This window comes from Misgurnus anguillicaudatus, chromosome 7 (genome assembly GCF_027580225.2).
Source record: "Misgurnus anguillicaudatus chromosome 7, ASM2758022v2, whole genome shotgun sequence".
NCBI lineage: Eukaryota > Metazoa > Chordata > Actinopteri > Cypriniformes > Cobitidae > Misgurnus > Misgurnus anguillicaudatus.
In genome coordinates, this window is record NC_073343.2 from 10,805,488 (window position 1) to 10,833,239 (window position 27,752).

At 36.6% G+C, this 27,752-nt stretch overlaps 1 protein-coding gene across 2 annotated transcripts; it reads left to right on the plus strand.

The window, feature by feature from the left end:
- The first annotated feature begins 4 nt into the window (after positions 1–4).
- b3gnt2b (UDP-GlcNAc:betaGal beta-1,3-N-acetylglucosaminyltransferase 2b) lies at positions 5–27,682 on the plus strand. 2 transcript variants are annotated; one of them, XM_055172275.2, is made up of 3 exons: positions 5–164; positions 13,195–13,323; positions 24,141–27,682. In XM_055172275.2, the coding sequence occupies exon 3, from the start codon at positions 24,159–24,161 to the stop codon at positions 25,347–25,349; it is 1,191 nt and encodes a 396-aa protein (XP_055028250.1). In that variant the 5' UTR covers positions 5–164; positions 13,195–13,323; positions 24,141–24,158; the 3' UTR covers positions 25,350–27,682. The 2 variants fall into 2 exon arrangements, with proteins under 2 accessions (XP_055028250.1, XP_055028251.1); XM_055172276.2 differs by lacking the exon at positions 5–164 and adding an exon at positions 176–327.
- The last annotated feature ends 70 nt before the right edge of the window (positions 27,683–27,752 follow it).

Below are 27,752 nucleotides of genomic sequence, written 5' to 3' on the forward strand. Positions count from 1 at the left end.
AGAAATGATGTACAGATCGCAGCATGAGTATTGTCCCCGGGGGGAGGATTTCTTACCCCGCCCTTTGGTTTTACATGAAACCGGGAGGAGTGTCCTCGTGTATTGGCAGATTTTTGAGACCGGCAGGATGTGAATACAAACGATCTCACAGCTGGCGTTGAAAGGTAATCATGACTTTCAAAATATCACGACCAAAGTTTCACTTTTGATCAAATCGGTATCGACGTAACGTTAAGTTTGATAGAGAGGCGAAGTTCGTGTGTTCCTGTTTTAACTTTCTGTTGTGTATGCTGGCGTAGCGCGAGACGGCAGATCCTGCGCGTGCGGGTGAGTTTTGATGTTAGCTGATGCGCTAAAGCACTAACAGTCTGACAAGTTACGCTCTTTACTCGCTGTACTTTTTCTTTAAACTAAAAATGTTTTGGGTTTCATTTGACAATTGCTGTAAAAAGTAGGTGTGTCTATTTGTGTCTTTTAGTCTTTTCTTATATAGTTATAAAGTGTGCTAGGTGTCTGCGTAGCTGTTTGGCGTCACCTAGGAGAGAGAGAGAGAGAGAGAGAGAGACAGAGAGCGCGCGCGAGAGAGTGAGAGAGACGGTGATTGATTTCACTTGATATTTTAAGAAAAAAACGCTGCAATTGCAATAAATAATAATATTTATATTTTAAATAAACAGTAAATTTAAATGATTTGGAAAAACAACAACCAATAAAGGAAGTCTATTTTATACTGTGTGAAAGTGTGTCAATGCAAACTGTATCAATTCATTATGATTACTGTAGTGTAGGCTAAGTTAATGCTATGCTTCCATATAATACACAGGGACGTATTTACTGAACGTATTGACAAGACTTGTCAATGTAAATTTGTTGGATATTATTGAATATTCCCTATATCTTCCCTCCTCATTATTTATAATCTGCTAAACTTTAAATGTGTCATGTTGTCATGCGATCTTATGTTTGGTCCCCATATAGGGAGATGTCTATTTCATGTATGCGAGATGTATTTTTGTGTTTGCTCATCTGCAATATGTCTCTTGTCTCTTGAGACGTTTCCTTAAAGATGTCATATAGACATATAGAGGATGTCTGAAAGAGGGTTTTGATTCAGAATGTATGCGAAACAGGTCTTTCTAAGGCCTTTATCGGATGTTTTTACACACAGATGTTTTTCAGATCTTTAGCAGACACATCTTACCTGTGCTATCTGGGTCGTAATTGATTACAACTTCAGGTGTTGTGGTATATAAATGTTGTTTGCATGTAGTTTGCATTGCTACTTTTGCATACAGAGAAAATGTGAATCAAAGGCACCTGTGTAAGTGTTGTATAATACCACTTATACTTTATATTTAATATTTTTTTTGTTTTTTTCATATGCCTCTGCTATTTATACTTATTGTAAAGCTGCTTTGCAGCAATGCAAAATTTTGAAAAAAATGCTATAAAATAAATTTGAACTAAATTGTATTTGCAGAAATTCACTTTTTACTAGATTTCATAAAATGATTTCAGATTTGTTTCCTTACCTCTACAACATGGTCCTTGTTTATCGAATGATTGCTGTCAAATAGAGAGTTTTATAGTTTAATTACAACGTTTAATTTCTTTCATGATACTGCTTAAACTAAATGCATTCAGTTTGTGCCCTGAAAAGACTCAAATTAGCTCAACTTCTAGAAATGTCCCAACTTTTGGTAATATTTTTTAGGAATGTTTTTTTAAGACCAGTTTGATTCCGATTTTACACTGGCATTTATTTTCTGATAAAACTGTAAGACAATTATGGCATGTACACACAAAAAACATTATCCCACTCTGGAACGAATGATTCACTATGCACTTAAATGCTGCTTTCCAACAAAACAGAAACATTTGATGCAGTTTTACTTACCGCCTGCGACCAGTGTTGCAAAGTTGCAAAAAAACTTTCCATGGGAATTAACAGTAATTAACTGGGAATTTGAAAAATTGTAGAACTTAAATGTAGTTTAAAAAAATTGTGCAGCATAATTTTATTTAAAACAAGAAGATTTAATGCAATTTCAGTTTAATTTCTACCCTGCACATTCTTCAGTCACATGCAAACAGCACACTGCTTACTGAAGAAGCATTGAGGCCACACCCCCTTTATGTACTTGCATTCTTCCATAACATGCACAGATAATTTCTTGAATTTCCTGCACACCAAATAATATCTAATTGTCCATCTTTGCACTCTGAGAGAAAGGAGGATAGGGAAAGGATGATATTAGTTTGTGTGCCCAGAAATTAAATTTGCATGCGCATTCATGATAGCAGCTCATTTGATTATGCGTGCTTATGACTTTTAAAAATCAACATCATTTTAATTTTTTTATACTTTAGCCGGCCGTAGTAGGAAGAAATAATTCTATGGAAGTAAATGGGGTCCACGAACTGTTTGGTTACAAACATTTCTCAAAATATCTTCCTTTGTGTTCATCAGAACAAAGAAATTTAAATGCAGGTTTGTACCAACATGAGAGTGAGTAAATAATGACAAAATTTTCATTTTTGAGTGAACTATACCTTTAAAAGTGCACTTTTTTAGGTTAGGGGGGCTTTAAAGGTCACGTTCTTCCTGATCCCATTTTTAAACCGTAGTTAGTGTGTAATGTTGCTATAATAGCATAAATAATACCTGTAAAATGATAAAGCTAAAAGTTTACCACCAGGCGTTATATTTTCACAACACAATACGCCTTTCAAAGCCTACAGCAAACGGCCGGTTTGGACTACAGCCCTCTACTTCCTGCCGTAAAGACGTCAGTAGAACAGTTTTTTGACTAAACTCCGCCCACAGGAATACGCCAGTCGCAAGCTAAGCTTAAGGCAAGCTAAGCTGTTATCGAATTACAACACACTAAACAAGCTACACAATCAGAACTCGTTACGTATTTCTGAAGGAGGGACTTCATAGAACAGGGAAGACATCAGCCCGTCACAGGACAGTGAAAACAGCACTATAAAGAGAAGTAAATTGTGCGAAAAAATGTCTAATTGTAAGGGTGCACTCACACTATCCAAACCAAACTGCGCCCGGTTTGGTTAATCACACCCTGGCTGGCACCCTGGTAGAGTTGGGCTCGAGCGTGGTTTATTTGGGCTCAGCCACGGAACGCGCTGTGTGTTCGAAAATCGTGCCAGAGCTCGGTTTAAAAGGAGAGACATCACCACCTTTATCTTCCTTCGTAAAAACCTTTTGATGTGTCTAGCAGTGTTACGTGAATGTCCGAGCTGCACACTTGACAGACCAACTAAGCAATATGATGGCGTGTGAGAGGGCTCCAGTGTTAAGAGAGCACTTTACTGCCTGATTTCTTCAAAACAATCGAATCCTAATGACGAAAGCGCGCCCTTGCTCTGATCGATAAAAGTACAGTGTGAGTGCGTGCTTCTGGGGGAGGGGGCACAATCGTGCTGGGGCATGGTTTGGTTTGGATAGTGAGTGTGCCAGCATTAAACAAAACACTAAAAACATCATTTTAGTGCTATCCTGGAAGAAGTGTACTTCCAGCACTTAACAGAATCAGTAGTCAAATAAAACTTTCAGAAATTTGTTCGAACCCAGACAAAGTGCATTTAGCACAGAAATACTCCATTATACATCAAATGGTTCTTTACAACTTTGCCCATTTTTAGCATGAGAATCCAACTCTTTAACGTGTTAATAGTCAGAATGCATCCATTAGAAACCCCCCCCCCAATAAATACCAACTTTTTAAAATGCAGGTCGATAAAAAATCATACTAAAATGACTGATAATTATCTTTGTTTTATGTGTATTTTGCATTCCTGAAATCAATTCCTGAATATTAATGTGAATTCAACATTCCTGGGAGAATTTTACAGGACAGTTTTGTATTTTTGTGGTCTTGTTTGAGCAAAAGGGACTCATCACAGTGTGGTATATTCCGCACCCTGTTTTGATAGTTTAGTAAAAACAAAACGTATCCTTATGCCACAGAAAGCAAGACTGAAAGTAACTTTGTGTAGCGCTTCTCTTATTGATCTCTAAATGCATTAATGTTAAAGGCTGCACCTAAAATAAACTGAACTAAAATGCTTGAAAGTAATTTTATTGACCATTCCACAAACTGTTTTGTGCTAGAGATGTTCATATTGACCGGTTAACTGTTAACTGAAGGTAAGAAATTATGACAGATAATTATTATCAGTTATTTTTTAATGCATGGTGTGTGTTGACACCTGCCTACAGACATTTCGTCACTTTTCTATCCTTAATTTGTTAATGGCCTGTAAATGACGCAAATTATTGCTGCTATGTCTTGTAAAGTAATCATTTGTATGAGAAATCATTTACTGGATATGTGTACGTGCTTGAGTATGGTTTGGAAGCTGACGCGGTCCGGACAGGTTTTTGCTGATCGCCTCTGTCCTAGACCCTGACCATAAACATCTCTCTTTTTGCACAAACAGAGGAAGAAGACGTAAAAGACTTTTTGAAATTTATGCTGCTTTAGAAATGGCCACTGTTGTAGATAGAGACATCCACCCAGACAGTAACCTTTCACAGGTTTTGACTAAAGTAGCTACCTGATTGTGAAGTAAGTTAGATTCAATCTTTTTTCTACGTGTTTTCACAAGTGTGTAGAATGTTAGTCTCATTAGAAAGAGATCACAAACTCTCAAGGAATGTTCAGGCTTCATTAATTCTGTGCCTAAGGTTGACACAACCCTGATTTTAGGCCTCTCGGTACATATGGATGTTGACTTGTTTTCAGTCTTTACATCAAGCCTTTATCTTTTAGATGGTTTCATGAATTAAATAGTTTGTAGCATTATATTTATCTAAATATGACTTGATTTCATGCTATGACTTGTCCTGTTTGTGAAGTATTTTTTTGAGAAGCACATGTTTTTTTTCCATTTTGCTCAAGAAATTGTATGGTTAGAGCAGGAAAACCCAGGTAGCATTATTAGTGGAAACCCCCCTAAGTCAGACAGATTACAGTTCTAAAATGACTCAGTGAATGTCATTCAATGAATTTAAACCCCAAAGGTGTCATCTCATTTTACCTGTTTAAATGCAAGTATGCATTTTTGAGAAAAGGGCTGGTTCTTGTAAGCTATGGAAGGGTGGGCTGGCAGATATCCTGGGCGGGCAATTATTATATTATATACTATATTATATACTATATATATATACATACATATATACATATACATACATATATACATATACATACATATATACATATACATACATACATATACATACATATATATACATATATATATACATATATATATATATACATATATATATACATATACATAATATATATACATATACATATACACACACATACATATACACACACATATATATATAACCCCTGTTTAAGATGTGTTAAAAGCGATCAAATTAATTCTTTATTTTTTTGCAGAAGCATAATCTCTAACAGAAAAATTTGGGAAAAATATACCCTTTAGCACAAGTTAATAATAATTTTTTAGAAGTCCACGAATTAGGAAAAAATATATATATATTATAAAATCACCTGTTCCACAATTATTGGCACCCGTAACAATTCCTATGAAAAATAATTTAAAAAAAGTTTTAAATATATTTTTCTGTAGTTGCTAAAGTTGGTCAGGGTATCTAGGAAGTTCTAATTAGTAATTCATGACTTCCTGTTTCCCTGGAGTATAAATATGACGTGACAAAGAGGTCTAATTGTCTTACCCATTTGTCATTATGGCAAAGACAATAGAACACACCATTCAAGTAAGGCAGATGTGTGTCGACCTTCATAAGTCAGGCAATGGGTACAAGAAAATAGCCACTCGCCTTAACTTGCCCGTATTTACAGTCAGAGAAATCATTAAGAAGTTTAAAACAACTGGAACAGTGACAAACAAGGCTGGAAGAGGTCCCATGTTTATCTTGCCACAACGCACAGTGAGGAGTATGGTTAGAGAAGTAAAACATTTTCCTAAGCTTACTGTCACAGAATTGCATCAAAGAGTGGCATCTTGGGGTTACAAAAGTCTCCATAACAATTATCAGAATCTCTATACATGCCAACAAGCTGTTTGGGAGACATGCACGGAAAAAGCCTTTTCTCACAAACGTAAACATCTGGAGTTTGCTAAGCAGTACTGGAACTTCAACTGGGATCATGTGCTTTGGTCAGATGAGACTAAGATTGAGCTTTTTGGAAACAAACACTCTAAGTGTGTCTGGCGTAAAACAAAAGATGTGTATGTTGAAAAACACCTCATGCCCACCGTGAAGTATGGTGGAGGATCTGTGATGCTGTGGGCCTGTTTCTCTTCCAAAGGACCTCAGAACCTTGTTAGGGTGCATGCCATTATGAACGCTTTGAACTACCAGGACATTTTAAATAAAAATTGAGGGCCTCTGCCAGAAAGCTGAAGATGGGTCGTCATTGGGGCTTTCACCAGGATAATGATCCAAAATATCTACACAAAAATGGTACAGCAGTCACAAACTCAAGGTCCTCCCATGGCCATCTCAGTCCCCAGACCTCAACCCAATCGAAATCATGTGGGGCGAGCTAAAGAAGAGAGGACCCAGGACACTGGATGATCTAGAAAGATTATGCAAAGAAGAATGGTCAAAGATCCCTCTCTCTGTGTTCTCCAATCTTGTGAAATGTTATAGGTGAAGATTTAGTGCTGTCGTGTTGGCAAAAGGGCGTTGTACAAAGTATTAATATCAGGGGTGCCAATAATTGTGGAACGTATGATTTCAAGTTTTTTTTTTCTAAACGTGTAAATTCTTTACCACCAAAGTAATGTACTTAAATCAAAGGTTGGATTTTTGTCTTTTTTGCATTTGGGTTCTATGTTGTTTAAATAAAAAGGAGAATTTTTAGAAGTCCAAGACCACATATTAAGCAGGGGTGCCAATAATTGTGGAGGGCACTGTATATACACACATACATATATATATATACACACGCACACACACATAAATAACCACAGCAATTTGGTTAAAGAGTGCCACACCTTCAATGAGTTTATCATAAACAGCGTGCAGATGCAAATATGAGATACATTGAACTGTAAAGTCAGACCTTGCCCGCCCAGGATGTCTGCCAGCCCACCCTTCTATAGCTGGCAAAAACCGGTCCTGGAAACCATCAGTTTTATAAGATATGTTGGTAGGGATGGTTTCCTGGCATGCAGTGGTGTTACTTTAAGTGTCCATTAAGATAGCTCATGCCCTTTTATGTACTTTGTTTTGGTCGGTTGCATTCGGTTAAGCCACATGGGAAGTATTCTCCCCCGAATCAGACAAATAGCTTCAATGAAATTCATCCTACTCCTGGAAATCTGCTTCAGAATTGCAGTCTTGGACAAGCATCATACGAAGAGACTTTGCCAGACAGTTACAAGATGACGCCCTGTTAAAAACAGGATGCCCTTGTTTATATTGGCAGTGCATACATCCCCAAGCTGCGTATCTATCTCAAAAGGTTGGCCTAAATTATGTCTTACAGTTTCTTCCTGCGCATATATTTAATTAAAGGTCTATCTATTTAAATTCCATGGTCGCAGTAAAGTTCCTGTTTGTACCAGCTTCTTATTTTATGTTTACCGTTACTGTGGGATACTGTGCTTAATGTAATGTTTTGTGGGTGTTTGGTCATACAGAGATAAGGTGCAACCTCTTATTATCTGTCACTTACATCCAGCATGCAGAATTGAGTTTGAGAGCGCTCACGGTATATGCACAAACAAAATAAATGTCTAGATGTACAGTCATAGTGCACCTGAGCACAGGTACTTCATCACGGAGTGACTGTTTGCTTTTTTGGAGGGTGAAGCTTAACCCCAAGAGTTTAGCCCTAAACATTATTATTATAATTATTATGAAAATAATAATCGCTCACATAAACAATGGAATAGTCACACACCTGACCTCAAGCTATTTATAGAGTATCTGCCCTCATTGGCACATAACGTTGGCTTAATGTTTTTTTTACACCTTGTAACTGGCTTTTTTGTCAAGTTGTTGTCATTAGGTGTGGGCTATATTATTGAAATCTTTTATTGCATATAAGCAATGTTATGGTAACAAAATAACCATTTGTTAAGTGGTTTCAGATTAAAACAGTGATTATATGCTTCATAATGAAAGGTTCTGGCACAAGTGTAAATTTATCTGCATGTTATGTAACCATTGTATTTAAAAACCATTGTGTTCAGTGCTGCGTGCAAGTTTAATCATGCAATTCAACTGAACCTACTATTTTAGGTTTTTGAGTATTATATAGTTGACATAACTTTTAAAAAAGTTGAAATTTTAAAGTTATAGTACAACATGTTGATTTTATTTTTTTACAGTGTAAACAAACCAACTAAAATTGTTAGATATTAAACTGTTCTGGCTCACTTTGATTGGACGATCTTGCTACATTTGAAGTCACAAGTATTGGCAATGTATAGACTGATCACTGCACTATTATTATAATTAAATAAAACTATAAAAAATATGTCTCTTAACTGAAATAAGGCACTAAAATTATTAACTGAAATAAAAATAAATTTAACAAAAATTGCAATATAAGTTACAAATAAACAAATAAAAAACTAATAAAAAGACAAATGCTTATTGCGAAATTACATGTAATCTTAAAATGAAAGTTAAAGGTCCCATTCTTTCTGTGTTTTTGAAGCTTTGATTGTGTTTACAGTGCACAATATAACATGTGTTCATAGCGCTGTTTTCACTGTCCTCAAAACGGGCTGATGTCTTTCTTGTTCTAAGAATTCCCTCCTTCAGAAATGTTCAGAACTAGTTCTGATTGTGAAGTTTGTTTAGTGTGTTGTGATTCGATAGCAGCTTATCTTGCTGTTAGCTTAGCTAGCAACTGATGTATTTCTGTGGGACGAAGTTTAATCAAAAACTGTTCTATTGACGTCATTAAAAGCAGGAAGTAGATGGCTGTAGTCCAAACCGGCCGTTCTCTGTAGGCTTTGAAAGGCGAATTGTGTTAAAGAAAATATATCACCTGGCAGTGACCTTTAAGCTTAATCATTTTACAGGTATTATTTATGCCATCATAGCAACACTAACTAGGTTTTAAAAAAATAGGATCAGGATGGAAGAACATATCCTTTAATTCAACATATTAATGACAATACAAAACCATGGAAAAAAAAATAAAAAACGTTATTAAATCATACTGAAATACTGTGTGATATCCTTGCTAGCCATAAAACTTTAAATCCACCTTGCATTGTGTGGGCACCTTTTAATAACAACTTATTTTTTGTTTTTGTTTGGGAAACATCCGTCTCTGTATTTTGCATTATTTCAATCATGTGAAACGATGTAAAGCAGTCCTACTCACTGATTGTAATGATCTCTGTTGGTACATTTCTACAACCACATGATATTACCCACACTGTAAACTCAAACAGTACAATGTACTCATTAAAAATTAGTACTCAAACCAGTAAAAAAAGTTTCTATTCAACTTAAACTTTTTATGTGCGATCAACGATTTCACAGCTTTGAGTTCTACAAACTCAAATAAAATGAGTCAAAGAACTTAGCCAGCCAACTCAAAAATTTTATTTAAAACTTATAAATGGTGCCATTTCAATACAACAGCCTTGTTTTAAAAAACATCTCTTCCGCCATTACCTCACCTCCTAATATAAGACTTACTATCTTTTCTTTTTCTTTGAATAGATCAAGAATAGTTTTTACAAACATTCTTTAACTAACCCATGGGTATGTATATGGTGTTGGACTTGATGAGACTATTTCCGGTGCACTTATGTATTGCTGTTCTTGTGTTACTATAATTCCTTCTATTGTTTACCTCATTTGTAAGTCGCTTTGGACAAAAGCTTCTACTAAATGTAAATGTAATTACAAACATTTTGTGGTTGTAATGACGTTTATGGAGTTCAATTTGCCAGTTAAGCTAAGAAAGAGTCTGGCACTGCAAATTTACTTCAGTTTACTGTTAAATCAGCACAATTGGTTAAGGAGGATTTCCAGTTCTCAGAAATTCTTAGAAATTTTATTTGGTTTGCAGAAAACAGAAAGACTCAATAGTGTTAAACAATAATTTATATTGGAGATTTATAAGAGTTTGCTATTTTTTTTTAGTTTTGTGGTTATCACTGTGTTGTACCTGTGAGGGTGTTTTCACATATAGTTCATTTTAAAAGAACCAAACCCAGTTTACTTAAAGTGAACCAGAAAAGAAACTAGCCGAATGTGACCTCCGTCCTTTTGGTGTTCAAAATATATTGGACTCAAAAGTGAACCTTCTTTTTTGGTCCTCTTTCAGAACTGAAGTGATCACTTTCTTGTTCATATCACAACTTCATAAGAACTTGGATCACAGCTTTCTGTGCAGCAGTTGATTTTGATACACCTGAAGCGGGCCGAGAACTCATTGCTTTTACATGCCAAAAAGAAATCGAACCACAAAAGAATCTAAAAGCGAACCGTGGTCTGGTTCACTTTTGGATTCATAGGTTCGATTTCTTTCGTGGTCCTTTTCTCGGGGTCTGAGATCACTTGCTTTGTTCAGATAAACACATTGAACTGCTCCAAGAGCGCTTGGAGGGCTCACACAAACTAGGTGTGAAAGCTAGGTGTAGGTTGGATATGTGTTGCTGTATATAATATATAAAATAAATGTGTGAAGTCAATTCCAGCACTGAGCTCAGTTTCTTCACACTTACTTACACGTTCACATTACAGAGTCACATTGTCTGTTTCAGAGACTTGAATAGACACTACTTATGGTAACATAGTAGTTTTAAGTATAGTGTACTTAATTATTAAATACAATAAAATATAGACTTTTATGTTTGTATTAGTTGTATTTTTTAAAATATTACACACTTAAATATTTCAGTTGGTTTACTTAAATATTTGAAGGTAATCGATTCCCAAAAAAAGTTAATCTGTACTGGTCTGGTTTTATGATTAAGTTTTTTGCTCTAAAATTTCCAGTACGCAGTTGCTCAAGTTCCTTTAGCAGCCAACAGGTTGGCTAACATCCTTTCGCAAGTCCCAACCATAAATTTGGTTGAATTGTGGTTTAAGCGTCCGGTCTTAGTAAAGCAGTTTCTGTGCTTGTGAAAGCATCTTAGATCATTCTGGACTTTTTTATTTAACGAAATTAGTCTTCGATCTATTGAGCTATTTATTCCTTTTTGGTGGCTCACTTCAGTAGTTTTGTTTTTGATACTTTAACCAATGGGTTTTTGTGTGGGTGTTTGTTTCATAGGCAATTATGCTCCATGGTAACAGTGTTTGTTTTATCCCCATATCTTTTTCACACTCCTCTGACTTCAGTGGAAGACATCTGAGTGATATCTTGAAACGCCTAGTGAAGTAATATGAAGACAATAGGACTTAGAGTAAGAGTAACATTTATCTGGTTTAAAATGTTGGCCTAAACCAGAGGACCTGAACTCAGGCCCTCGAGATCCACTTTCCTAAAGAATTTAGCTCTTAACCCTGATCCAACTCACCTGCCTGAAATTTTCCTGGTATTCCTAAAGACCTTGGTTAGCTTGCTGAGGTGTGTTTGATCAGGGCTGGAGCTAAACTCTGCAGGAAAGTGGATTTCGAAGGCCAGAGTTGAGAACCTCTGGCCTAAATCATATCTTGGCAGACTTTTAGACTTAAGGCAGAAGGTCTGGACATGATAGCAGCTTTCATTGTTCAAGGACCACCCAAAAGACCTGTTATGGACCGCCCCCGACTTGCAAACATAAAAGTGGACATATCATGAAAATCTGACTTTTTCCATGTTTAAGTGCTATAATTGTGTCCCCAGTGCTTCTATCAACCTAGAAAATGTAAAAAAGATCAACTAAGTAACTTAGGCTATGTCCACACAAAGCCGGTGCATTCCCTATCCGATCATTTTTTTTCCTTGCTCTAAAAAAATAATCCGTAAACACGAAACCACTGAAACCGACTGAAAGCGGTGTAGTATATATGCCGGACAAGTATTGGGCGCTGTAATTCTGCCACAGATATACACTATACACGGAGAAGAAGACTTTGAGCATGCGCATAACCAACGTATGGTGTTGTCCATTATCTCTTGTTGGTCACCACAATTGCACAGAAGCAATAGATTTTTCTGTAATAAAGCTAGTAGGCTTTAGTAGCTTCTGTAGCACGAACACAATCACGTAGTCCGCCGTTATTGTTGTTGCTGTTACGTGTGATGCTTCCGACACGTGATGTGATGACGTTTTCGCTTCACAAAATATACGGATTGGCTGTACAGACGAAACCGCAAGGGTGTCGGTTTCAGATTTATCCACTTCTTTTACCCACCAGGACACGGTTTCAAAAAATAGCAGATTCAGTCTCCCAAAACGCCGGATCCGTGTGGATGAAACGCCAATACGATAACAAATTTATACGTATACAGTGATACGCGTCTCCGTGTGGACAGCCCCTTAGTTTTGGTAAACCATTCTCTGAAAGCATGTGAAAAAATAAGTCATTGTAATTTGGCTCCTATTGTGATGTCAGAATAGGATAATACCCCCCTCTTTATCTGCACTATCCAACCACGGCACAGCCATTAAGTACAGAGAGAAAGAGTTTCAATTGCAACTGAGTTTCAATTGCAACAAACCACCATCATTGCAATCAGTGTTTGCACTTCATCCGCTCATTTGCATTTTAAAGGACACACCCAAAAACGGCACACTTTTGCTCAGACCTACAAAGTAGCAATTTTAACATGCTGTAATTAATTATCTGGTGGGTATTTTGACATAGAACTTCAATTACGCACTCTGGGGACACCAAAGATTTAGTTTACATCTTAAAAAAATATGACCCCTTTAACATAATAACATTAGCATTGTGAATGTAAGGATGGAAACCCATAAACTTTGTTCTTCTATAAAAAGTCTTTGGTATAACAAACAGTAGTTGTAGCACCCAGGAATCTGTGTAGCTTGGTTGATGTCCGTTGTGAAAAGATCCTTGAGCAGCCCAAAGGTGAAACTGTTGTTTGTCTTTGTGTTTGTCATTTCAAGCATGTCCAGCAAATAGCTCAGATGAGATATGGCCTAATTCTGTGTGTGAACGTGCAGTGTTTACTCTAGCTGTTTTGAAGGTTAGCACATGTTTTGTAGCTTTCTTATTTGTAAACCTTCATTTTTCTCTAGATTGGGGATTCCTCTCTACATTGTTCTCATTTCTGTGACTCGTTCTACCAGTGTGTCAGGATGGGCTAAAAGCAACTGCTAGCAACTGAGCACCATACACCTGGACCCTCCAGTCTCATCTGTGCACAGGTAAACACTTCATGCATTGTAAAAAAAAATATTTTGCTGCTTTAAATTTTTAAAGTATAACTAATTTGACTGTAACTCATTTGAACCTTTTGATGATTTTCTATAAATTGGTTTAAAAAAGTTGAAATTGCGTTACTTGTGAGTTAATATAGTGTAAAACATGCGCATGATTGTAAACTGTAAAAAAATTTTTGTTGAAACAACTTGGTGAAGTCAGTTCAACCTACTATTTTAAGTTTAAGTTGACCTCTGATAAGTTGACATAACATGACACGTGTCTGTGTAAAGCTCTCAGTTGATTCCCTTGTCAAATCAGATTGGAGACGTAGTCTTAAAATACAGCTATGCCACTTTTCCAGGTATTTGTATATTTGTTTGATTATTCTGATATTATTCCATAATGTGGGATCTGAAGTCTACACGGAACAGTTAAAGAAGTAAGCTTGTGGGAATGACGAGTTGATTAAATAAAAGAGTGAATTCATGTGTAGCAGGCGTTGCTGAGCAAAAGCAATGAAACGTGGGAAAAGGAGTTAGTATAGCAAAGCAACAGGTGGATGGTACAAGTCGGTGCATGTGCAGATTAAATGAAAAGAACAATAAATGCAAAGAATGCAGAAGCTGACACATTATGTAGAGATTTATCTAAAGAAGAGCATCTATCTATCACCTCTAATTATAGTGCTGGCTTGCATTAAACATAAAGGGGCAGTTTCCCGGACAGACTAGTCCTAGACTAAAATAAATGTAAGAGCTGAAAACAACTTGCACTGACTTAAAATACATCAGTTCCCTTTGTTTAGCCTCAAAATGCACACCAGTAATGTTTTAGTGAGGCATATTTGTTAAAAACTAAGTCTAAGTCCTAGTCCTGTCCCAAGCTAATCCCTGTCCCGGAAACCACCCCAAAGAGGTCAAGTCCTTTAAGTATAAACGTCTTTATGTTGCTTTATTTAAAACACAATGGTAAGGTCACAAAGTCTGTGAGTTGACCTCAAAAGCACATTTCATATATAGCCTTAAAGGTGGGGTGCATGATCTTTGAAAGCCAATGTTGACATTTGAAATCACCTAAACAAACACACCCCTACCCCAATAGAATCTAGACCTTCTTTTGATAGACCCGTCCCACAAATACGCAACCCAGGCAACGATTTTGGTTAGTAGACACGCCCCTTACTGCTGATTGGCTACAAGTGTGTTTTGGTAGTCGGTTCGAGTCCCTTTTCCAAAGTGTTTTTAAAAAATCATGCACCCTGCCTTTAATTTTTAGCTATTAGCTTTGCTTCTTGCTAAACAATGCTAAAACATATCAACAAGTAAAATCAAATCAAGTAAAACAAAAATGTTTTGAGTAGACTATATCAAAAGGTAGCCCTCCAGATTGTTTTATCCATTGTGGTAGCCCTTGCTTTAAAAAAGGTTGAAATGTAGATGGTTGACACTTATGTGTGTGCTGTAGCATAAGTGCAAACACACATCCTTTGACAAACACTCCATCATGTGTATCTTTTAACTGTATTTATTCAGAGGCTATTTGGTTAGTGTAAACATGCAGTTAAATAGGAACATAGTTAAGTTGTTCTAATAAAGCAAATAATAAAAGTCATTGTTTAAAAAGACTCTCCTACTTTCCTATTATTTTCTAAAGGCTACTGTCATATTAGGCAAGGCAAGTTTATTTGTATAGCACATTTCATACACAGAGGTAATTCAAAGTGCTTTACATAGAGATGAATAAACAATCTAAGAGAAAAAAAATCTGTAAAAACGAGACATTTGAAATCACAATAATAAATAATAAAAAACAAAGATGCATGAGAATTTAAAATAACAATTAAAAGAAAATAAATGTGACTTTAATAAAAAAACTATTTAAAAAGAATTAAACATGAGTAAACGTCACTGGAGTTGAAAGTGCAGTCATTGTGAATTAACAGTGTTTCCGCTATATACATTCAACAGTGGCGGGCCGCCACGCCTAAAACATCCCCGCCACGCCTGCGGTTGTGTATAGAAGGGATACAGCAAACGAAATCTCGCCGGATGAGCACTGTTTTATCCTAATCCTTCACCCAAACCCAACTCTAAACACAAAATTTCACAGGATGTATTTGTATCTCATTTAGCAAGAGCCGCTGTTTTCATCCTAAAAATCCTACCTCAAAATCTAATTCTAAACTTTTCGGCATTTTCTGTATCCCTTCTAGACAAAACCCACGGCGGCAGCTCGCAAAATAAATAAAGCTACCGAAATGTCTGCCCTGCCAGACTGGCTGTTTTAAAGAAATAAATTCCTTTCTGGATTCGCGTTGTTCACTCATTTATAATAAATAAATATCCTAAAATATCATCATTTCCCCCATGGGTTTAGTTTCATGCACAAATAGATTTAAATCAACAGATGATGATTAGGCTACGTCTCTGTTTTGAGAAATAATAATAAAATAAATAAGCCTACACGAAATATGTTAGAATTATCAGATTGACAAGTATTTAAAAGTATTTGAGTTGCTGTTCTTTTTTTGTGACGCGCTGTTAAACCAAAGCAGCAGAAAGCACGTCATGTTTTTAATGATTTTAAATAAGCACAAGGTTTTCTCCTTATTGTGAGTTTACACAAATAAAAAAAAACAATTTTTAGTTTCGAATGTTATTTTACTTTTATCTGTATGGCAATAAATTAAGGGTAATTTAAGTTGCAAGGTCATCACGCGGATGCTTTCACATGCGCATATACGGACGCAGCGCTGGGCTGCGAGAAAATACATGATCAAACCCTTGATTTAACATAGTACAAGTTTTTTGGACATTCATTTGGAATCACTGTACTCATATTATCAACTTATCAGGCCATTAGTTATTCAGACTATAGACTATAAGCTAGGGCTGCACGATTACAGGAAAAATTATGATCACCATTGTTTTGCTCAAACTTTTGATCACGATTAAAAATTACGATAATTCTTTTAGTGAAGAACTTCTATTTACTTTTGTATTTTATCACATTTTACAGCCATGTATATAATATTATATACATTTTATATGCCTATATTATAAAAAAAATTATTGTTTTGTAATATCCACAGCTCCCATTCTCTTATATCTTTTTAAAACATTTAAAATCATTCCGCAAAATCCCGCATAGATTTTGCAAAAGAAATGCGCAGAAATAACAAAAAAATAACTCCTTACACGCAGAAATAACAAAAAAATAACTCCTTACACAGATTTCTTACAGCTGTACTACTATTGCAGCAATTAAAGCAGTTCAGTTTTTTAACTGTCAAAATTATATTTTATTTCTTACATTTTAGAGCCTTATTGTTTGTTAAATTAAGGTTTTTGATAATGACCAAGCGGTTAGCAGCCGACAGCTAACGTCATTTTGACGACTTGTTTGATCAGTTGAGCCTCTCAAATCAACACTTCACTTGCCTACAATAAGATCTATATAAAATATATATTTTCAGCATATAACAATGTTCGTTTAAATGTTTATTATCAACACATTTGTTTTAAAAGCGGAGGGAGGCTGCTCTGTTGCTCGTTGCGGCGGGGTGCAGAAAAATAATGAAAAATAATGAATAAAAACAAAACGAAATAAACATGAAACGAAATAAACATGCAGGTTGCCTTACCTTACACATTCGCTATGCATCAATTACAATTCAAGGCTTTACCATAGAACATGGTTATTCGTGTATCCAACAGTTAAACTAAGAAAAAAGTCTCTCAAACAAGAAAAAAATGACACCGCATTTTACAGTAAGAAGTCTTTTATATATTATGCGCAGTATTTAAGGTTTTAATTCAGTTCTCCATTTTTTACATGACTACAGAAAGAAGTTTTTTATAGATTATGCGCAGTATTTAAGGTTTTAATTAAGTTCTCCATTTTTCCCGATGCACTGAAGGTCCTGCTGCTGGCGGAGACGCTAAACACCGTTGCAACTAGGTGCATTGTGAATGTGCGTAGGGGACTCGTGCGATAGGTTAAACATCTTTTAAAATGTATCAATGTCTCAACATTTCTTTTAATTAAATTAAAATATAAAAAGGTGGAGAAGCCTAAAAAATCCAGAGGCCTGGCCGCATATATAAACTGTGATGTTACAATTTGTCTGAAACCCGACCCGAGGGGCGTAAAAAGGCTGAAATGCAGGGCTCTAATATATATATTTATATCAAATTAGAATTAAACTGAAATAAAAACAAATTGCGGCAATCATTTTTTTTAAACCCCTTGCTGCTCATGTTGCTTATTGACACATATCTTTGGCTAATTTACATGATAAGCGATCCCTTATTGTTTTCTCTGTCGTGGATAGTCTGGGATTTTTTTATGTTTGCGGCTTCAACTTTTGAAACTTTTGATATTTCACGTTTGTACGGAACAGGATCACAGTTTTCACAAGACGTATCTTACCTGATCAGCATCACTTTCCTCAAATCCGAAATATCCAAACAATGTAGGTAGGCCTACATGACCCTTTTTGGGAATTAAACATACATATTTCTGCACTTTCTTCTTGTTGCTCTGCCTTTATTCTCGTTCAAGGTGAATAACCGTAAATCTTGTGATGCTAACGTATTTCTATAACACAGACTGGCCCTCATTTATCATTCTTGCGTAGAAACGGGCGTATATGTTGGCGTAAGATTATGCTTACACTCCTCTCACCGCCTGATTTATGAAACTGTGCGTACCGTTGATATTCAGGTGTACGCAATATCTGCCCTTCATAAATGCTGCGGCTGAAAACGATCGTTATTAGAATAACAAGCCCATATAAATTCAAGTCTCCGCCTCCCCCACGCCCTCATTTTACGCCATTGACACACGAAAGACGGCAAAGAAGAGAATCCGGGGAAGTGAAAAGAAACAAAATTGTTTTATTTGGGAGTTTAAAGAGTGGGATTAAAGACACATTAATAATTGGATGACAATTTGTAATATTCTTATTATTATTTTTTATTATTAATTGATATTTAGAAGAATAATTATTATTTATTATTATTATTTACTGTTGCCTACATCTAAATTCTATGTCTGCTTAATGGTTTAATTTTGTTAAATAATATTTTAAAATGATGTAGTAACTTTTGTAGTGTGTTGTTCTGTATTTACATACAGTTGTTTGTTAGCTGTATCTTAGATCCAGTTTGATAAGGAGCTCCGGATATAATTCAAATTAACAATTTGTTTCCATGACATCCACATTTTTTACTAAGCTAATTCATAATTTGAAGTAGGCTAATAATAATTGTAATAGTAATTACGAAATATTATAATAATTAATTCCAAGGAACAAACTGTTGAATATTGGGAACAAATTCTAAATTTATGGCCATACTTTAGACTAAATAAGAAAAAGAAGTGTCCATAATATTTTTTATGCAAATAGTAGCATAAAAAATAATTTGTGGCCATAATTTTGTCCGCATGTCATCATGATCGGATTTACGGCTCCATTCAACACAAGCATTTTACCTTACCTCATCTGTATTTATTTATCATCGAATGGTACGTAACTAGCTTACCTTTTATTGCATTACCATGTTTTCGTAGCACATCCTTGTGCTTTCTTGCAATGTGCCGCTTCAGATTCCAGGAAGAATATTTGCTAACTCTTTACCGTCTCTCCGCACTCCCTTTCAATTTTTTCTTCCTGCTCAATCTTAACTTTGATTTTTACTTTACATTTATGTATAAGGATGAATTCCATAACTTATTGATAGACGTTTTTACAGATTCTCGAACTAGCAAATTATCAAAGGGCGTTCTGGGTTCAACGAGCGTTGCTGAGGGAGCAGAATTTTCGGAAAGGCGCTTTGATGGTAATATTACCGCACCGTTCACATGCTCGCTCTGAAACATCAGGGCTGCGTTCAGCCTCGACAAAACGTTGCACAACGTTTATTAAACAGAAACGGTGATGCGTTGAACGCCCTGTTGTGATGACGTAAGAGTTACAACTACGGTAGCTGAGAGGCCATTCTTTGTGTTCTTTTTTAAATGTTTCTGAAGCCTGATGAAATCTTTATAAATGTGTGTTTAATACTGTAAAAGACCCTCAATGTTACAGTCACTGACCTTGCCGTCCAGAATGAAAGACAACATTCCAACTTGAACTCATTGGGCGAGCTGTCTCTTTACTACCGCGTGGTTTTATACATCTTGCCGCTGATTGGGCCGACATTTCTGACACACCCACCAAACGAGAGAAAACGCTTCTAAAACCTGTTGCATTCCGTTGCACACCGTTTCCAGGAAACATGTCGTTCAACCCGGAAACCGTAGCAAAACGTTGCGCACCGGTGTGAGATTGAACGTGCCCCAGGTAAAGCGCACAGGCTCTCAACTGAAGGAATACATATACAAATCAAATGCTTTGGTAAAGTCTCACAAATTAAACATTGAACATTGTTGCATAAAAATAAACACTGAAGTTTATAATTACTATGTTTTTTTACAGTGGGTCATAATATATCATATATTTTAGTTTTGTCAGTGCGTTTTGTGGTGTTAGGAAGTGTTTGCGCATTTCTGCACTATATCAAAATGTGCGTACACCACCTCCTGAGCTGGCGTAGGATTTGAGCGTGCCGTACGCCAACGTCCATATTGATAAATCTCAAAGTCACCGTGGTTTTGGGTGTACGCAAGGTGTAGGCTGGAAATTTGGTGTACGCACTTTTGATAAATGAGGGCCACTGTGCTTGCAAAAACACTCCGTTTACTCTGACTCCGCCCATAACAAACACATTGCTTGATTCTAGACTGTCTGTTTTGCGCTTGGTCTTTTTACACATTAATCGCGACGATTGTCATTAATTAATCGTGGGGCACGCATATCGTTATCATGATAAAAATACGATTAATCGTGCAGCCCTACTATAAGCGCAGCGCGCTGCTGACCGCTCAGCTGTCAGTCAATCTTCTGTGCTTTAGATCGACCCTCACAAAGTTTCACATTAAATGATAAGATGTTTGTCCAAAAACAAAAGGCTAAACACTGAAAATTACTTATAAATGCGACTGCAAGACATTAATAGTCAAATCTGTTTGGAAGGAAACTTACATTATTCCCGTGGAAGAGACGGACGTTGGTAATAAAAACTTGAGGCAGACTGTGAGACCGTTTCATATGTTTTCAGACAGCGGGATCAGGGTACCCGCGGGTGAACCGCATAATATTTGATGATACGGGTGTAATAATATTAACATGTCATTTGCGTTGTAGATGCAGGTCGGGACTCAATAAGCAAGAGTAGGCTAAACTGAAGGTCTAACATCCAAGACCAAAATTCGACTCGATTCCGATAGGTAGCAGTTTTTAAATGGCTTATTTGTGTTTAAGCTCTGTCTGAAGAACGTTAAAGGTTTATATTAATTTAGCAAACAGGCCGGGTGTGGAATGCTGGAATAAATTGCTGCTGATGTCGGGTCAGGTGTTCTGTCAATCACAGCGGTGCGGATTATCAAACAGGACTGTGCGTGACTTTGCAACAGCTCTGTAACGCTAAACATGAGCACGAACTTGCACACTACATTAAAACTACAATGAAAGATCCGTATGAAGCTATAAAACTTACGTATTTTTTAAGAAAATACAGTTTAGATCAAACATAGAAAAGCAGTATGCTATAAATATAAGGAATCGTAAATGACATCATGAAAATGATAAAAAATACATGTTAGTTTACTGTAGCCTATATTCTACATAAAAAATAATGTACATTTATAATCATCATGGGCGCCCCCTGCCGCCACAGCTGGAAAAAATCCTAGAGGAAACACTGATTAAGCAGCAATTAGCATATCTGTAATGTATTAGGCTCTGAGCCATGAAGTTATTTTTAAATGACTATTAATATTTTAAAATCTATTCTAAATGTACCAGGAAGCCAGTGTCAGGACCTGAGGACTGGAGTGATGTGCTCAGATGTTTTGGTTCTGGTCAAAATTCTGGCAGCAGCGTTCTGTATGAGCTGCAGCTGCTAATGATCTTTTTGGGGATCCCACTAAGGAGTCATGTCTTAAGACAAAACTTCTGATTATGGCTATATTTTTGAGATGGTAAAATAAAACACAGATCTCATTACATTTAAAGGGACATTCCACATTTTTTTTAAAATATGCTCATTTTCTAGCTCCCCTAGAGTTATACACTTGATTTTTACCGTTTTGGAATCCATTTAGCCGATATCCGGGTCTGGCGGTACCACTTTTGGCATGGCTTGGCTCGGTCCGTTGAATCTGGTTGGACCATTGGCATCGTGCTAAAAAATAACCAAAGACTTTCAATATTTTTCCTATTTAAAACTTAACTCTTCTGTAGTTACATTATGTACTAAGACCTATAGAAAATTAAGGTTGCGATTTTCTAGGCAGATAAGGCTAGGAACTACACTCGTATTGTGGGGTAATAATCAAGGACTTTGCTGCTGTAACATGGCTGCAGGAGGTGCAATGATATTACACAGTGCCCGAAAATAGTCCCCTACAATTGAAAGTTACTAATGGCGCTTTTCCATTGCACAGTACCCCACGATTTGGTTTAGTTTGGGTCGGGTCAGCTTACTTTTGGGAGCTTTTCCATTGGGATCACTTCGTAGTACCCGATACTTTTTTTCGTACCACCTCGGTTGGGGTTCCAAGCGACCCGAGCTGATACCAAACGTGACGCGTAAACACTGTGGATCACTGATTGGTCTGAGAGAATCGTCATTGGCGTCATCCTATTATGTAAAATATTAGCTTTAGCTTACTGCTAGCTTGCGCTGTCTCGAGCAAACATGTTGTCATCTGTGCTCTGCTGTAAATTTCCAAACACCCTTTTAGCGATTAAAAACATCCACAGGTTGTGAATCAGGAACACATAAAAGTGTTTTCCAGACTTGCAGTTTGTGGCGGGACATTGGCGACGTGCACGTCAGTATTATTTATGCTTTAATGCAACTTCATTGAGGCTCAGCGGAGCTTCGTCGACTGACGCCACGGGTGTTTGAACAGAAACTGTCATGTGAGACAGAGGTAGTTATAAACGCGATGTGCAAACATCTATTTGTGGTGGCCAATTTTAATTTTGTGGCGGACTGATAAATAAATAAATTAATGGGAATGTACAAGGACGCTCTCACTTGTATGATGTCACAGCAGTATGCAGCCCAAATATAACGACACGTCTATAATCCCTCCCACTGCGAAGTGATACTAAACTCAATGGAAAAGCTAACCACGCCAAAGTGAGGTGAGCTGACCCGACCCAAACTAAACTAAACCGTGGGGTACTATGCAATGGAAAAGCGCCATAAGGGGACTATTTTCGGGCAGTGCATATAATCACTATGCCTGCTGCAGCCATACATCAGCAAAGTTCTTGGTTATTGCGCCAGTTTGAGAGTGTGGTTTCTAGCCATATCTGCCTAGAGGATCGCAACTTTTAGTTTTCTGTCTGTCTTGGTACACGATGTAGCTACAGAGGTGTCAAGTTTAAAATACGAAAAGTGTTGAAACTCTTTGGTTGTTTTTTGGGCCGATGCTGGTGGTCTAATCGGATTCAATGAGTTGTGCTAAGCCAGTGGTTTTCAAATTGTATTATTTAATGTTGTTTTTTATTAAAATGTTGAGTTTTAGAACAGTTTTTTGTCACAAATTTTCTTTGGGGGGCCGCGAAGGAATGCACCGTAGAAAAGGGGGGCCGCACACTGAAAAAGTTTGGGAACCACTGTGCTAAGCTATGCTAAAAGTGGTACCACCAGACCCGGAGATCAGCTGAATGGATTCCAAAAATATACAAATGAAATATTTAACTCACGAGGAGCTGGAAAATGAGCCTATTTTCAAAAAAAGTGGAGTTTCCCTTTAAATGACGTTTACATTAGGCATTAAGCAGAAGCTTTCATATAGAGATTTAAAAAGTGAGAAAGGAAAGCGTTTTGTCATTACGTGCATCTTCTTTATCTGTGTAGAAAAAATAACTAGGCTATAATAATGTATAATATAATTTATATGATAATAATAATAATATAATGTATAATACAGAAAATATTATAATATAAAATATAATCATGTACATTTTATATATCAACATTATTATAGACATTATAATTATAGCCTAGTATTTGATTATAGCGTACGTGATTATTGCGTATAGGTGGTTTTATGTTTTCTTGAATTTTTGCGTACATTTAGAAGACATTTGGATACGAATGTTTTTGTTGGTCATGAAAACAGCCATACGCACATCTCAAGCACAAATTTGTGCATACGCATACTTAGTGAATGAGACCCATTGTCCTTTTATCTATGTAAAATCACTGTAAAGTCCCTCCTTTCATGGCCTATTGCTTTTCTATTCCCTTTTAATTCAATCTTTTTAATTCTGACTGTATTTTCTTTTAGTCTTCACTGTTTCTCAGTTAAGTGTAATATAATCCTATTTTGTCTTGCTTTGAGTGTTCTCTGAAAAGGACTGGAGAGTGTCTTGTTTATTGTAGGGAGGCAAACAGAGAGCACATAAAGTTGCCATTACTGTCTTTGTGGTTGTAGACACTAATGGTTTAAAAAAAAAATAAAGACATTGTCTTATAACGCTTGAAATGAAACGGAGAAAAGGGTAAGAGGAAAACAGATTGCTTAAACAAATTTTTAGAAAATAAAGTTGGCCCTGATGAAAAGCTTCCTATATTGCTGAGCGGTATACTTAAAAATCCGAATTTTAATTCAAGCCTGACATCTGGTTAGTTGCTCAGATGTGCTGGTAAACAATATTTTCTGACATACCCCCATTTTTGTCTCTGTTGTCCAGGCAGTGAGTCTTGGCACCATGCAAGGACCACGGAGGAAAGTGAAGGTCATGCTGATGATGACAATGGTGTTCATCTTCATAATCGTGGAGGTCTCTCGTAATGCTGGCAAGGGTGGTGACAAGAACAAGCTGCTGATTCCCTCAAAGCGTTTCTGGGCAAAAGATGTTCCCAGTAATGCCTACTGGAATCGCCAACAACAACAGCTAAACTACATCAACAACCACAACCTAAAAAATCTCAACTTTACGACTGTAGAACTTCCACATTGGCTAAACAACACTGTCAGTATGGACTCCTGTGAGCCAGATTTCAGGGTGACGACACAGGTTAAGGATTACAATTCTCTCCCGCATCGCTTCAAGGACTTTTTGTTGTACATGCGCTGCAGGTCGTATCCCATCGTGGCCGATCAACCACATATATGCAAAGACCAACCGTTCTTACTCCTAGCAATTAAATCTTTAGTCCCCCACTTTGATCGACGTCAGGCGATCCGCGAGTCGTGGGGTAAAGCTGGTCGTGTTGCGAACAGGACCGTTGTTACTGTTTTTCTTCTTGGAAACGCTGCCACAGAGGACCACTTTCCTGATCTGTCCAAGATGCTCTCCCATGAAAGCTCCATGCATGGAGATATTCTTCAGTGGGATTATAGGGACACCTTCTTCAACCTCACCATCAAGGATGTGCTTTTTCTGGAATGGCTGATTACGCGCTGTCCTGGGGCTAGTTACATCTTTAAAGGAGACGACGATGTTTTTGTTAACACTATTCGCATTGTAGAATTCCTTAGCAATCTGTCCGATGCCAAATCCAAGGAACTCTTTGTAGGGGATGTGATTACAAATGCCGGCCCACACAGAGACAAAAAAGTGAAGTATTTCATTCCAGAAAGCGTTTTTGTTGGGACGTACCCTGCGTACGCGGGTGGTGGAGGTTACCTGTTTTCGGGACAGCTGGCTAAGAGACTTCATGAAGTCTCGAGAAGGGTGCCTCTCTACCCTATCGATGATGTCTACACAGGTATGTGCCTTATGAAACTGGGCCTTGCTCCTGAGAAGCACAAAGGCTTCAGGACTTTTGATATAGAAGAGAAGTACCGTGATAATGCCTGTGCCTACAACAGCCTGATGTTAGTCCACCCCAGGAGTCCACAATACATGATCCAAATCTGGACCTGGCTGAAGGACCCAGCTTTAAACTGTCAGTAAACTCTCAGGGTTTCTCATTTTAGCGTTATTAATTTGTGATGTTCATTATTGTCATCATGTGCATGTACACTTTAGAGTATCAATCCATTTCACTGTAAAGGTCAGAAGAAACAGCTATTTAGATATGTATGTATAGTAAGTGTGGGTCAAAACGGCTGTCCGCAAAGTATTGGAGCAGCAACTTCGGTTGGTGATGTTACAAGTATTTAAAAAGTGCTCCTTTGACAACACTGGTTGATAGGTCAGAGATGCTGGAGAATGTAGGATTATGGGCAGTTCATTTCAGCTGGTCTGGATGTGACTTGATGCTATAGCTCATTTTGACTACATGAAGAGTTAATTTAAATGAGTACAAGGCCTTTATGCAGCTACATTGTAAAAGAGAAAGTAGAAATTCTCAAGGCACCATTCATCAGATATCACAAGACCCTTTAAAGAACTACTAAGAGTCTTAAATGCCCTGTTTATGTAGCTTAGTGGTTCAGTGGAAACTCATGATAACAAAAAATATATTGAGAAGTTCCCAGATCACATAGAGTAAACAGTGTTTTTACACTCTTTAAATATTTTTTGAGGTTCTTTTTACATCCTGCCTTGAGAAACTGTTCAATTTTAGATTGTATGCATTTAAGATCAATTTTCTTTTGCAATATCAGACAATCACTTGTAGGATCTAACAGCGGATTAGCCAAGGCTAGACTACTGTTCTCTTTTCATGAAGTCCATGAAAATAAATGCTGCATATTTTGCTGGTAAAGCTGACTGAAACACTTGTGCCTTGCTAATATGAGCAGTCTCAGGATGCTCATCCTGCTGAAATCAAATACTCGAATTATTAAAACCAGGCTTGAAAATTATATATTTTGTATGGTAAATGGGTATTAGGTCTTATAGTGAACGAGCAAAGATTGTGGGGTCTTTTGTTTCAATTTTCATTTCAATTTTTAAGAATTCTTTGACTAAATTCAAGCTACTTCCAGTTCTCAAAAGCCAATTTTTCAGTCACAGGATAAGTATTTCACTGTTTTGTCATCATTTCCATTCTGTTTAGGAGTAGGAGAAAAGACTCAACTGGCTGCCGTTATTAATAAATTGGACAGAATTGCCCCAAGTGTGTTATAGTGACCCCTACTGTTGTTTTAAATAAAACACTGGAACCTTTTTCAAAACCTGGCATTGGAACGGAGACTTCTGTCTGACAGAGTATTAAATAGTGAGCATATTCTGCCAGTCTAGAAGTTTATTTTTGTTTATTATTATTATTATTTGTATTTTGTTTTTTGGTTAGAGCTATGCACCAGCACAGCAGTGGGCCTTCAATCTAAATTAGTCACATTTAAAGGTGTGTTGACCATCCACTCAACTAAATATTTTCTGCTTGCAATGCATCATGCTTTTAGTTTTTATGTTATTCAGCGAGCTGTGAGGAACGAAGGTCATAGGTATGTTTATGCTATTGTCTGGAAATGGTAGGGCAAGCGCATCACTTAACATTCTGATGCTGTGTTTGGTAAGGGAAACAAATTTTTTATGTGTTCTTATTGTACAAAATGCATATATTTCTAAACTATTATGTGACATTTTCAGCTGATCACAAAGGTAGATTGCACATGTTTTATACATTGGTATTAATAGATTTTACTACACACGTTTAAGGTCTCTAACTTCTCAGAACGCTGTACAATTTTGTCTTTGCTGAATATGGTTGTGATGGAAGGCAATTTGATGGATTAATTATGCATTGGACGCATAGCATTACAAACACTCCTTTACAGTTGTAGTTTTTGTCAGATAACCTGTTTTAAAGTACGTAAAAAAGGTTTTTATACTGCATCCATATCACAATATTTGAATGTTTTGGATGTGCTAGGTTCATTGCTGTATGTTCATTGTGTGTGTGGTTGTGTGTAATTATGTATATTTATATGTATTTATGTATACAAGTTTGGTAATGATTGAGTCTGAGAGAAGTAATTGAAATACTTTTCCAGGAATTAAACTGTAGCTCTGTCAGCTGAATGTCATTGGGGTTTTTAGATAAATCTACACCATTTTAAGTGAAATTCCTAATAAAGTATAGATACTTAACTTTCCAGTAAAAAAAAATGTCAAATGGGTTACCTAAAATCATGTGTTGAAAATCATAGCCTTTTATTTATTTGCCAATATTTTTGAGATCTAGAAGCACCAAAATGTACCTGGTAATGTGTCTGATTATAACAGTCATCATTTTGAATATTTGAATATATTTATACGCACATTTCTGTTAATATTTTTGTTATGTCTCTGCTGGCTCTTGATTTAATTCCCATAATAAATGAAGTAAGCTTTAATGTTTTTTGTACCTTTGTCAAAACAGAGTCCTTTTATTTTATATAATAAAAGATTACATGATATTAAAGA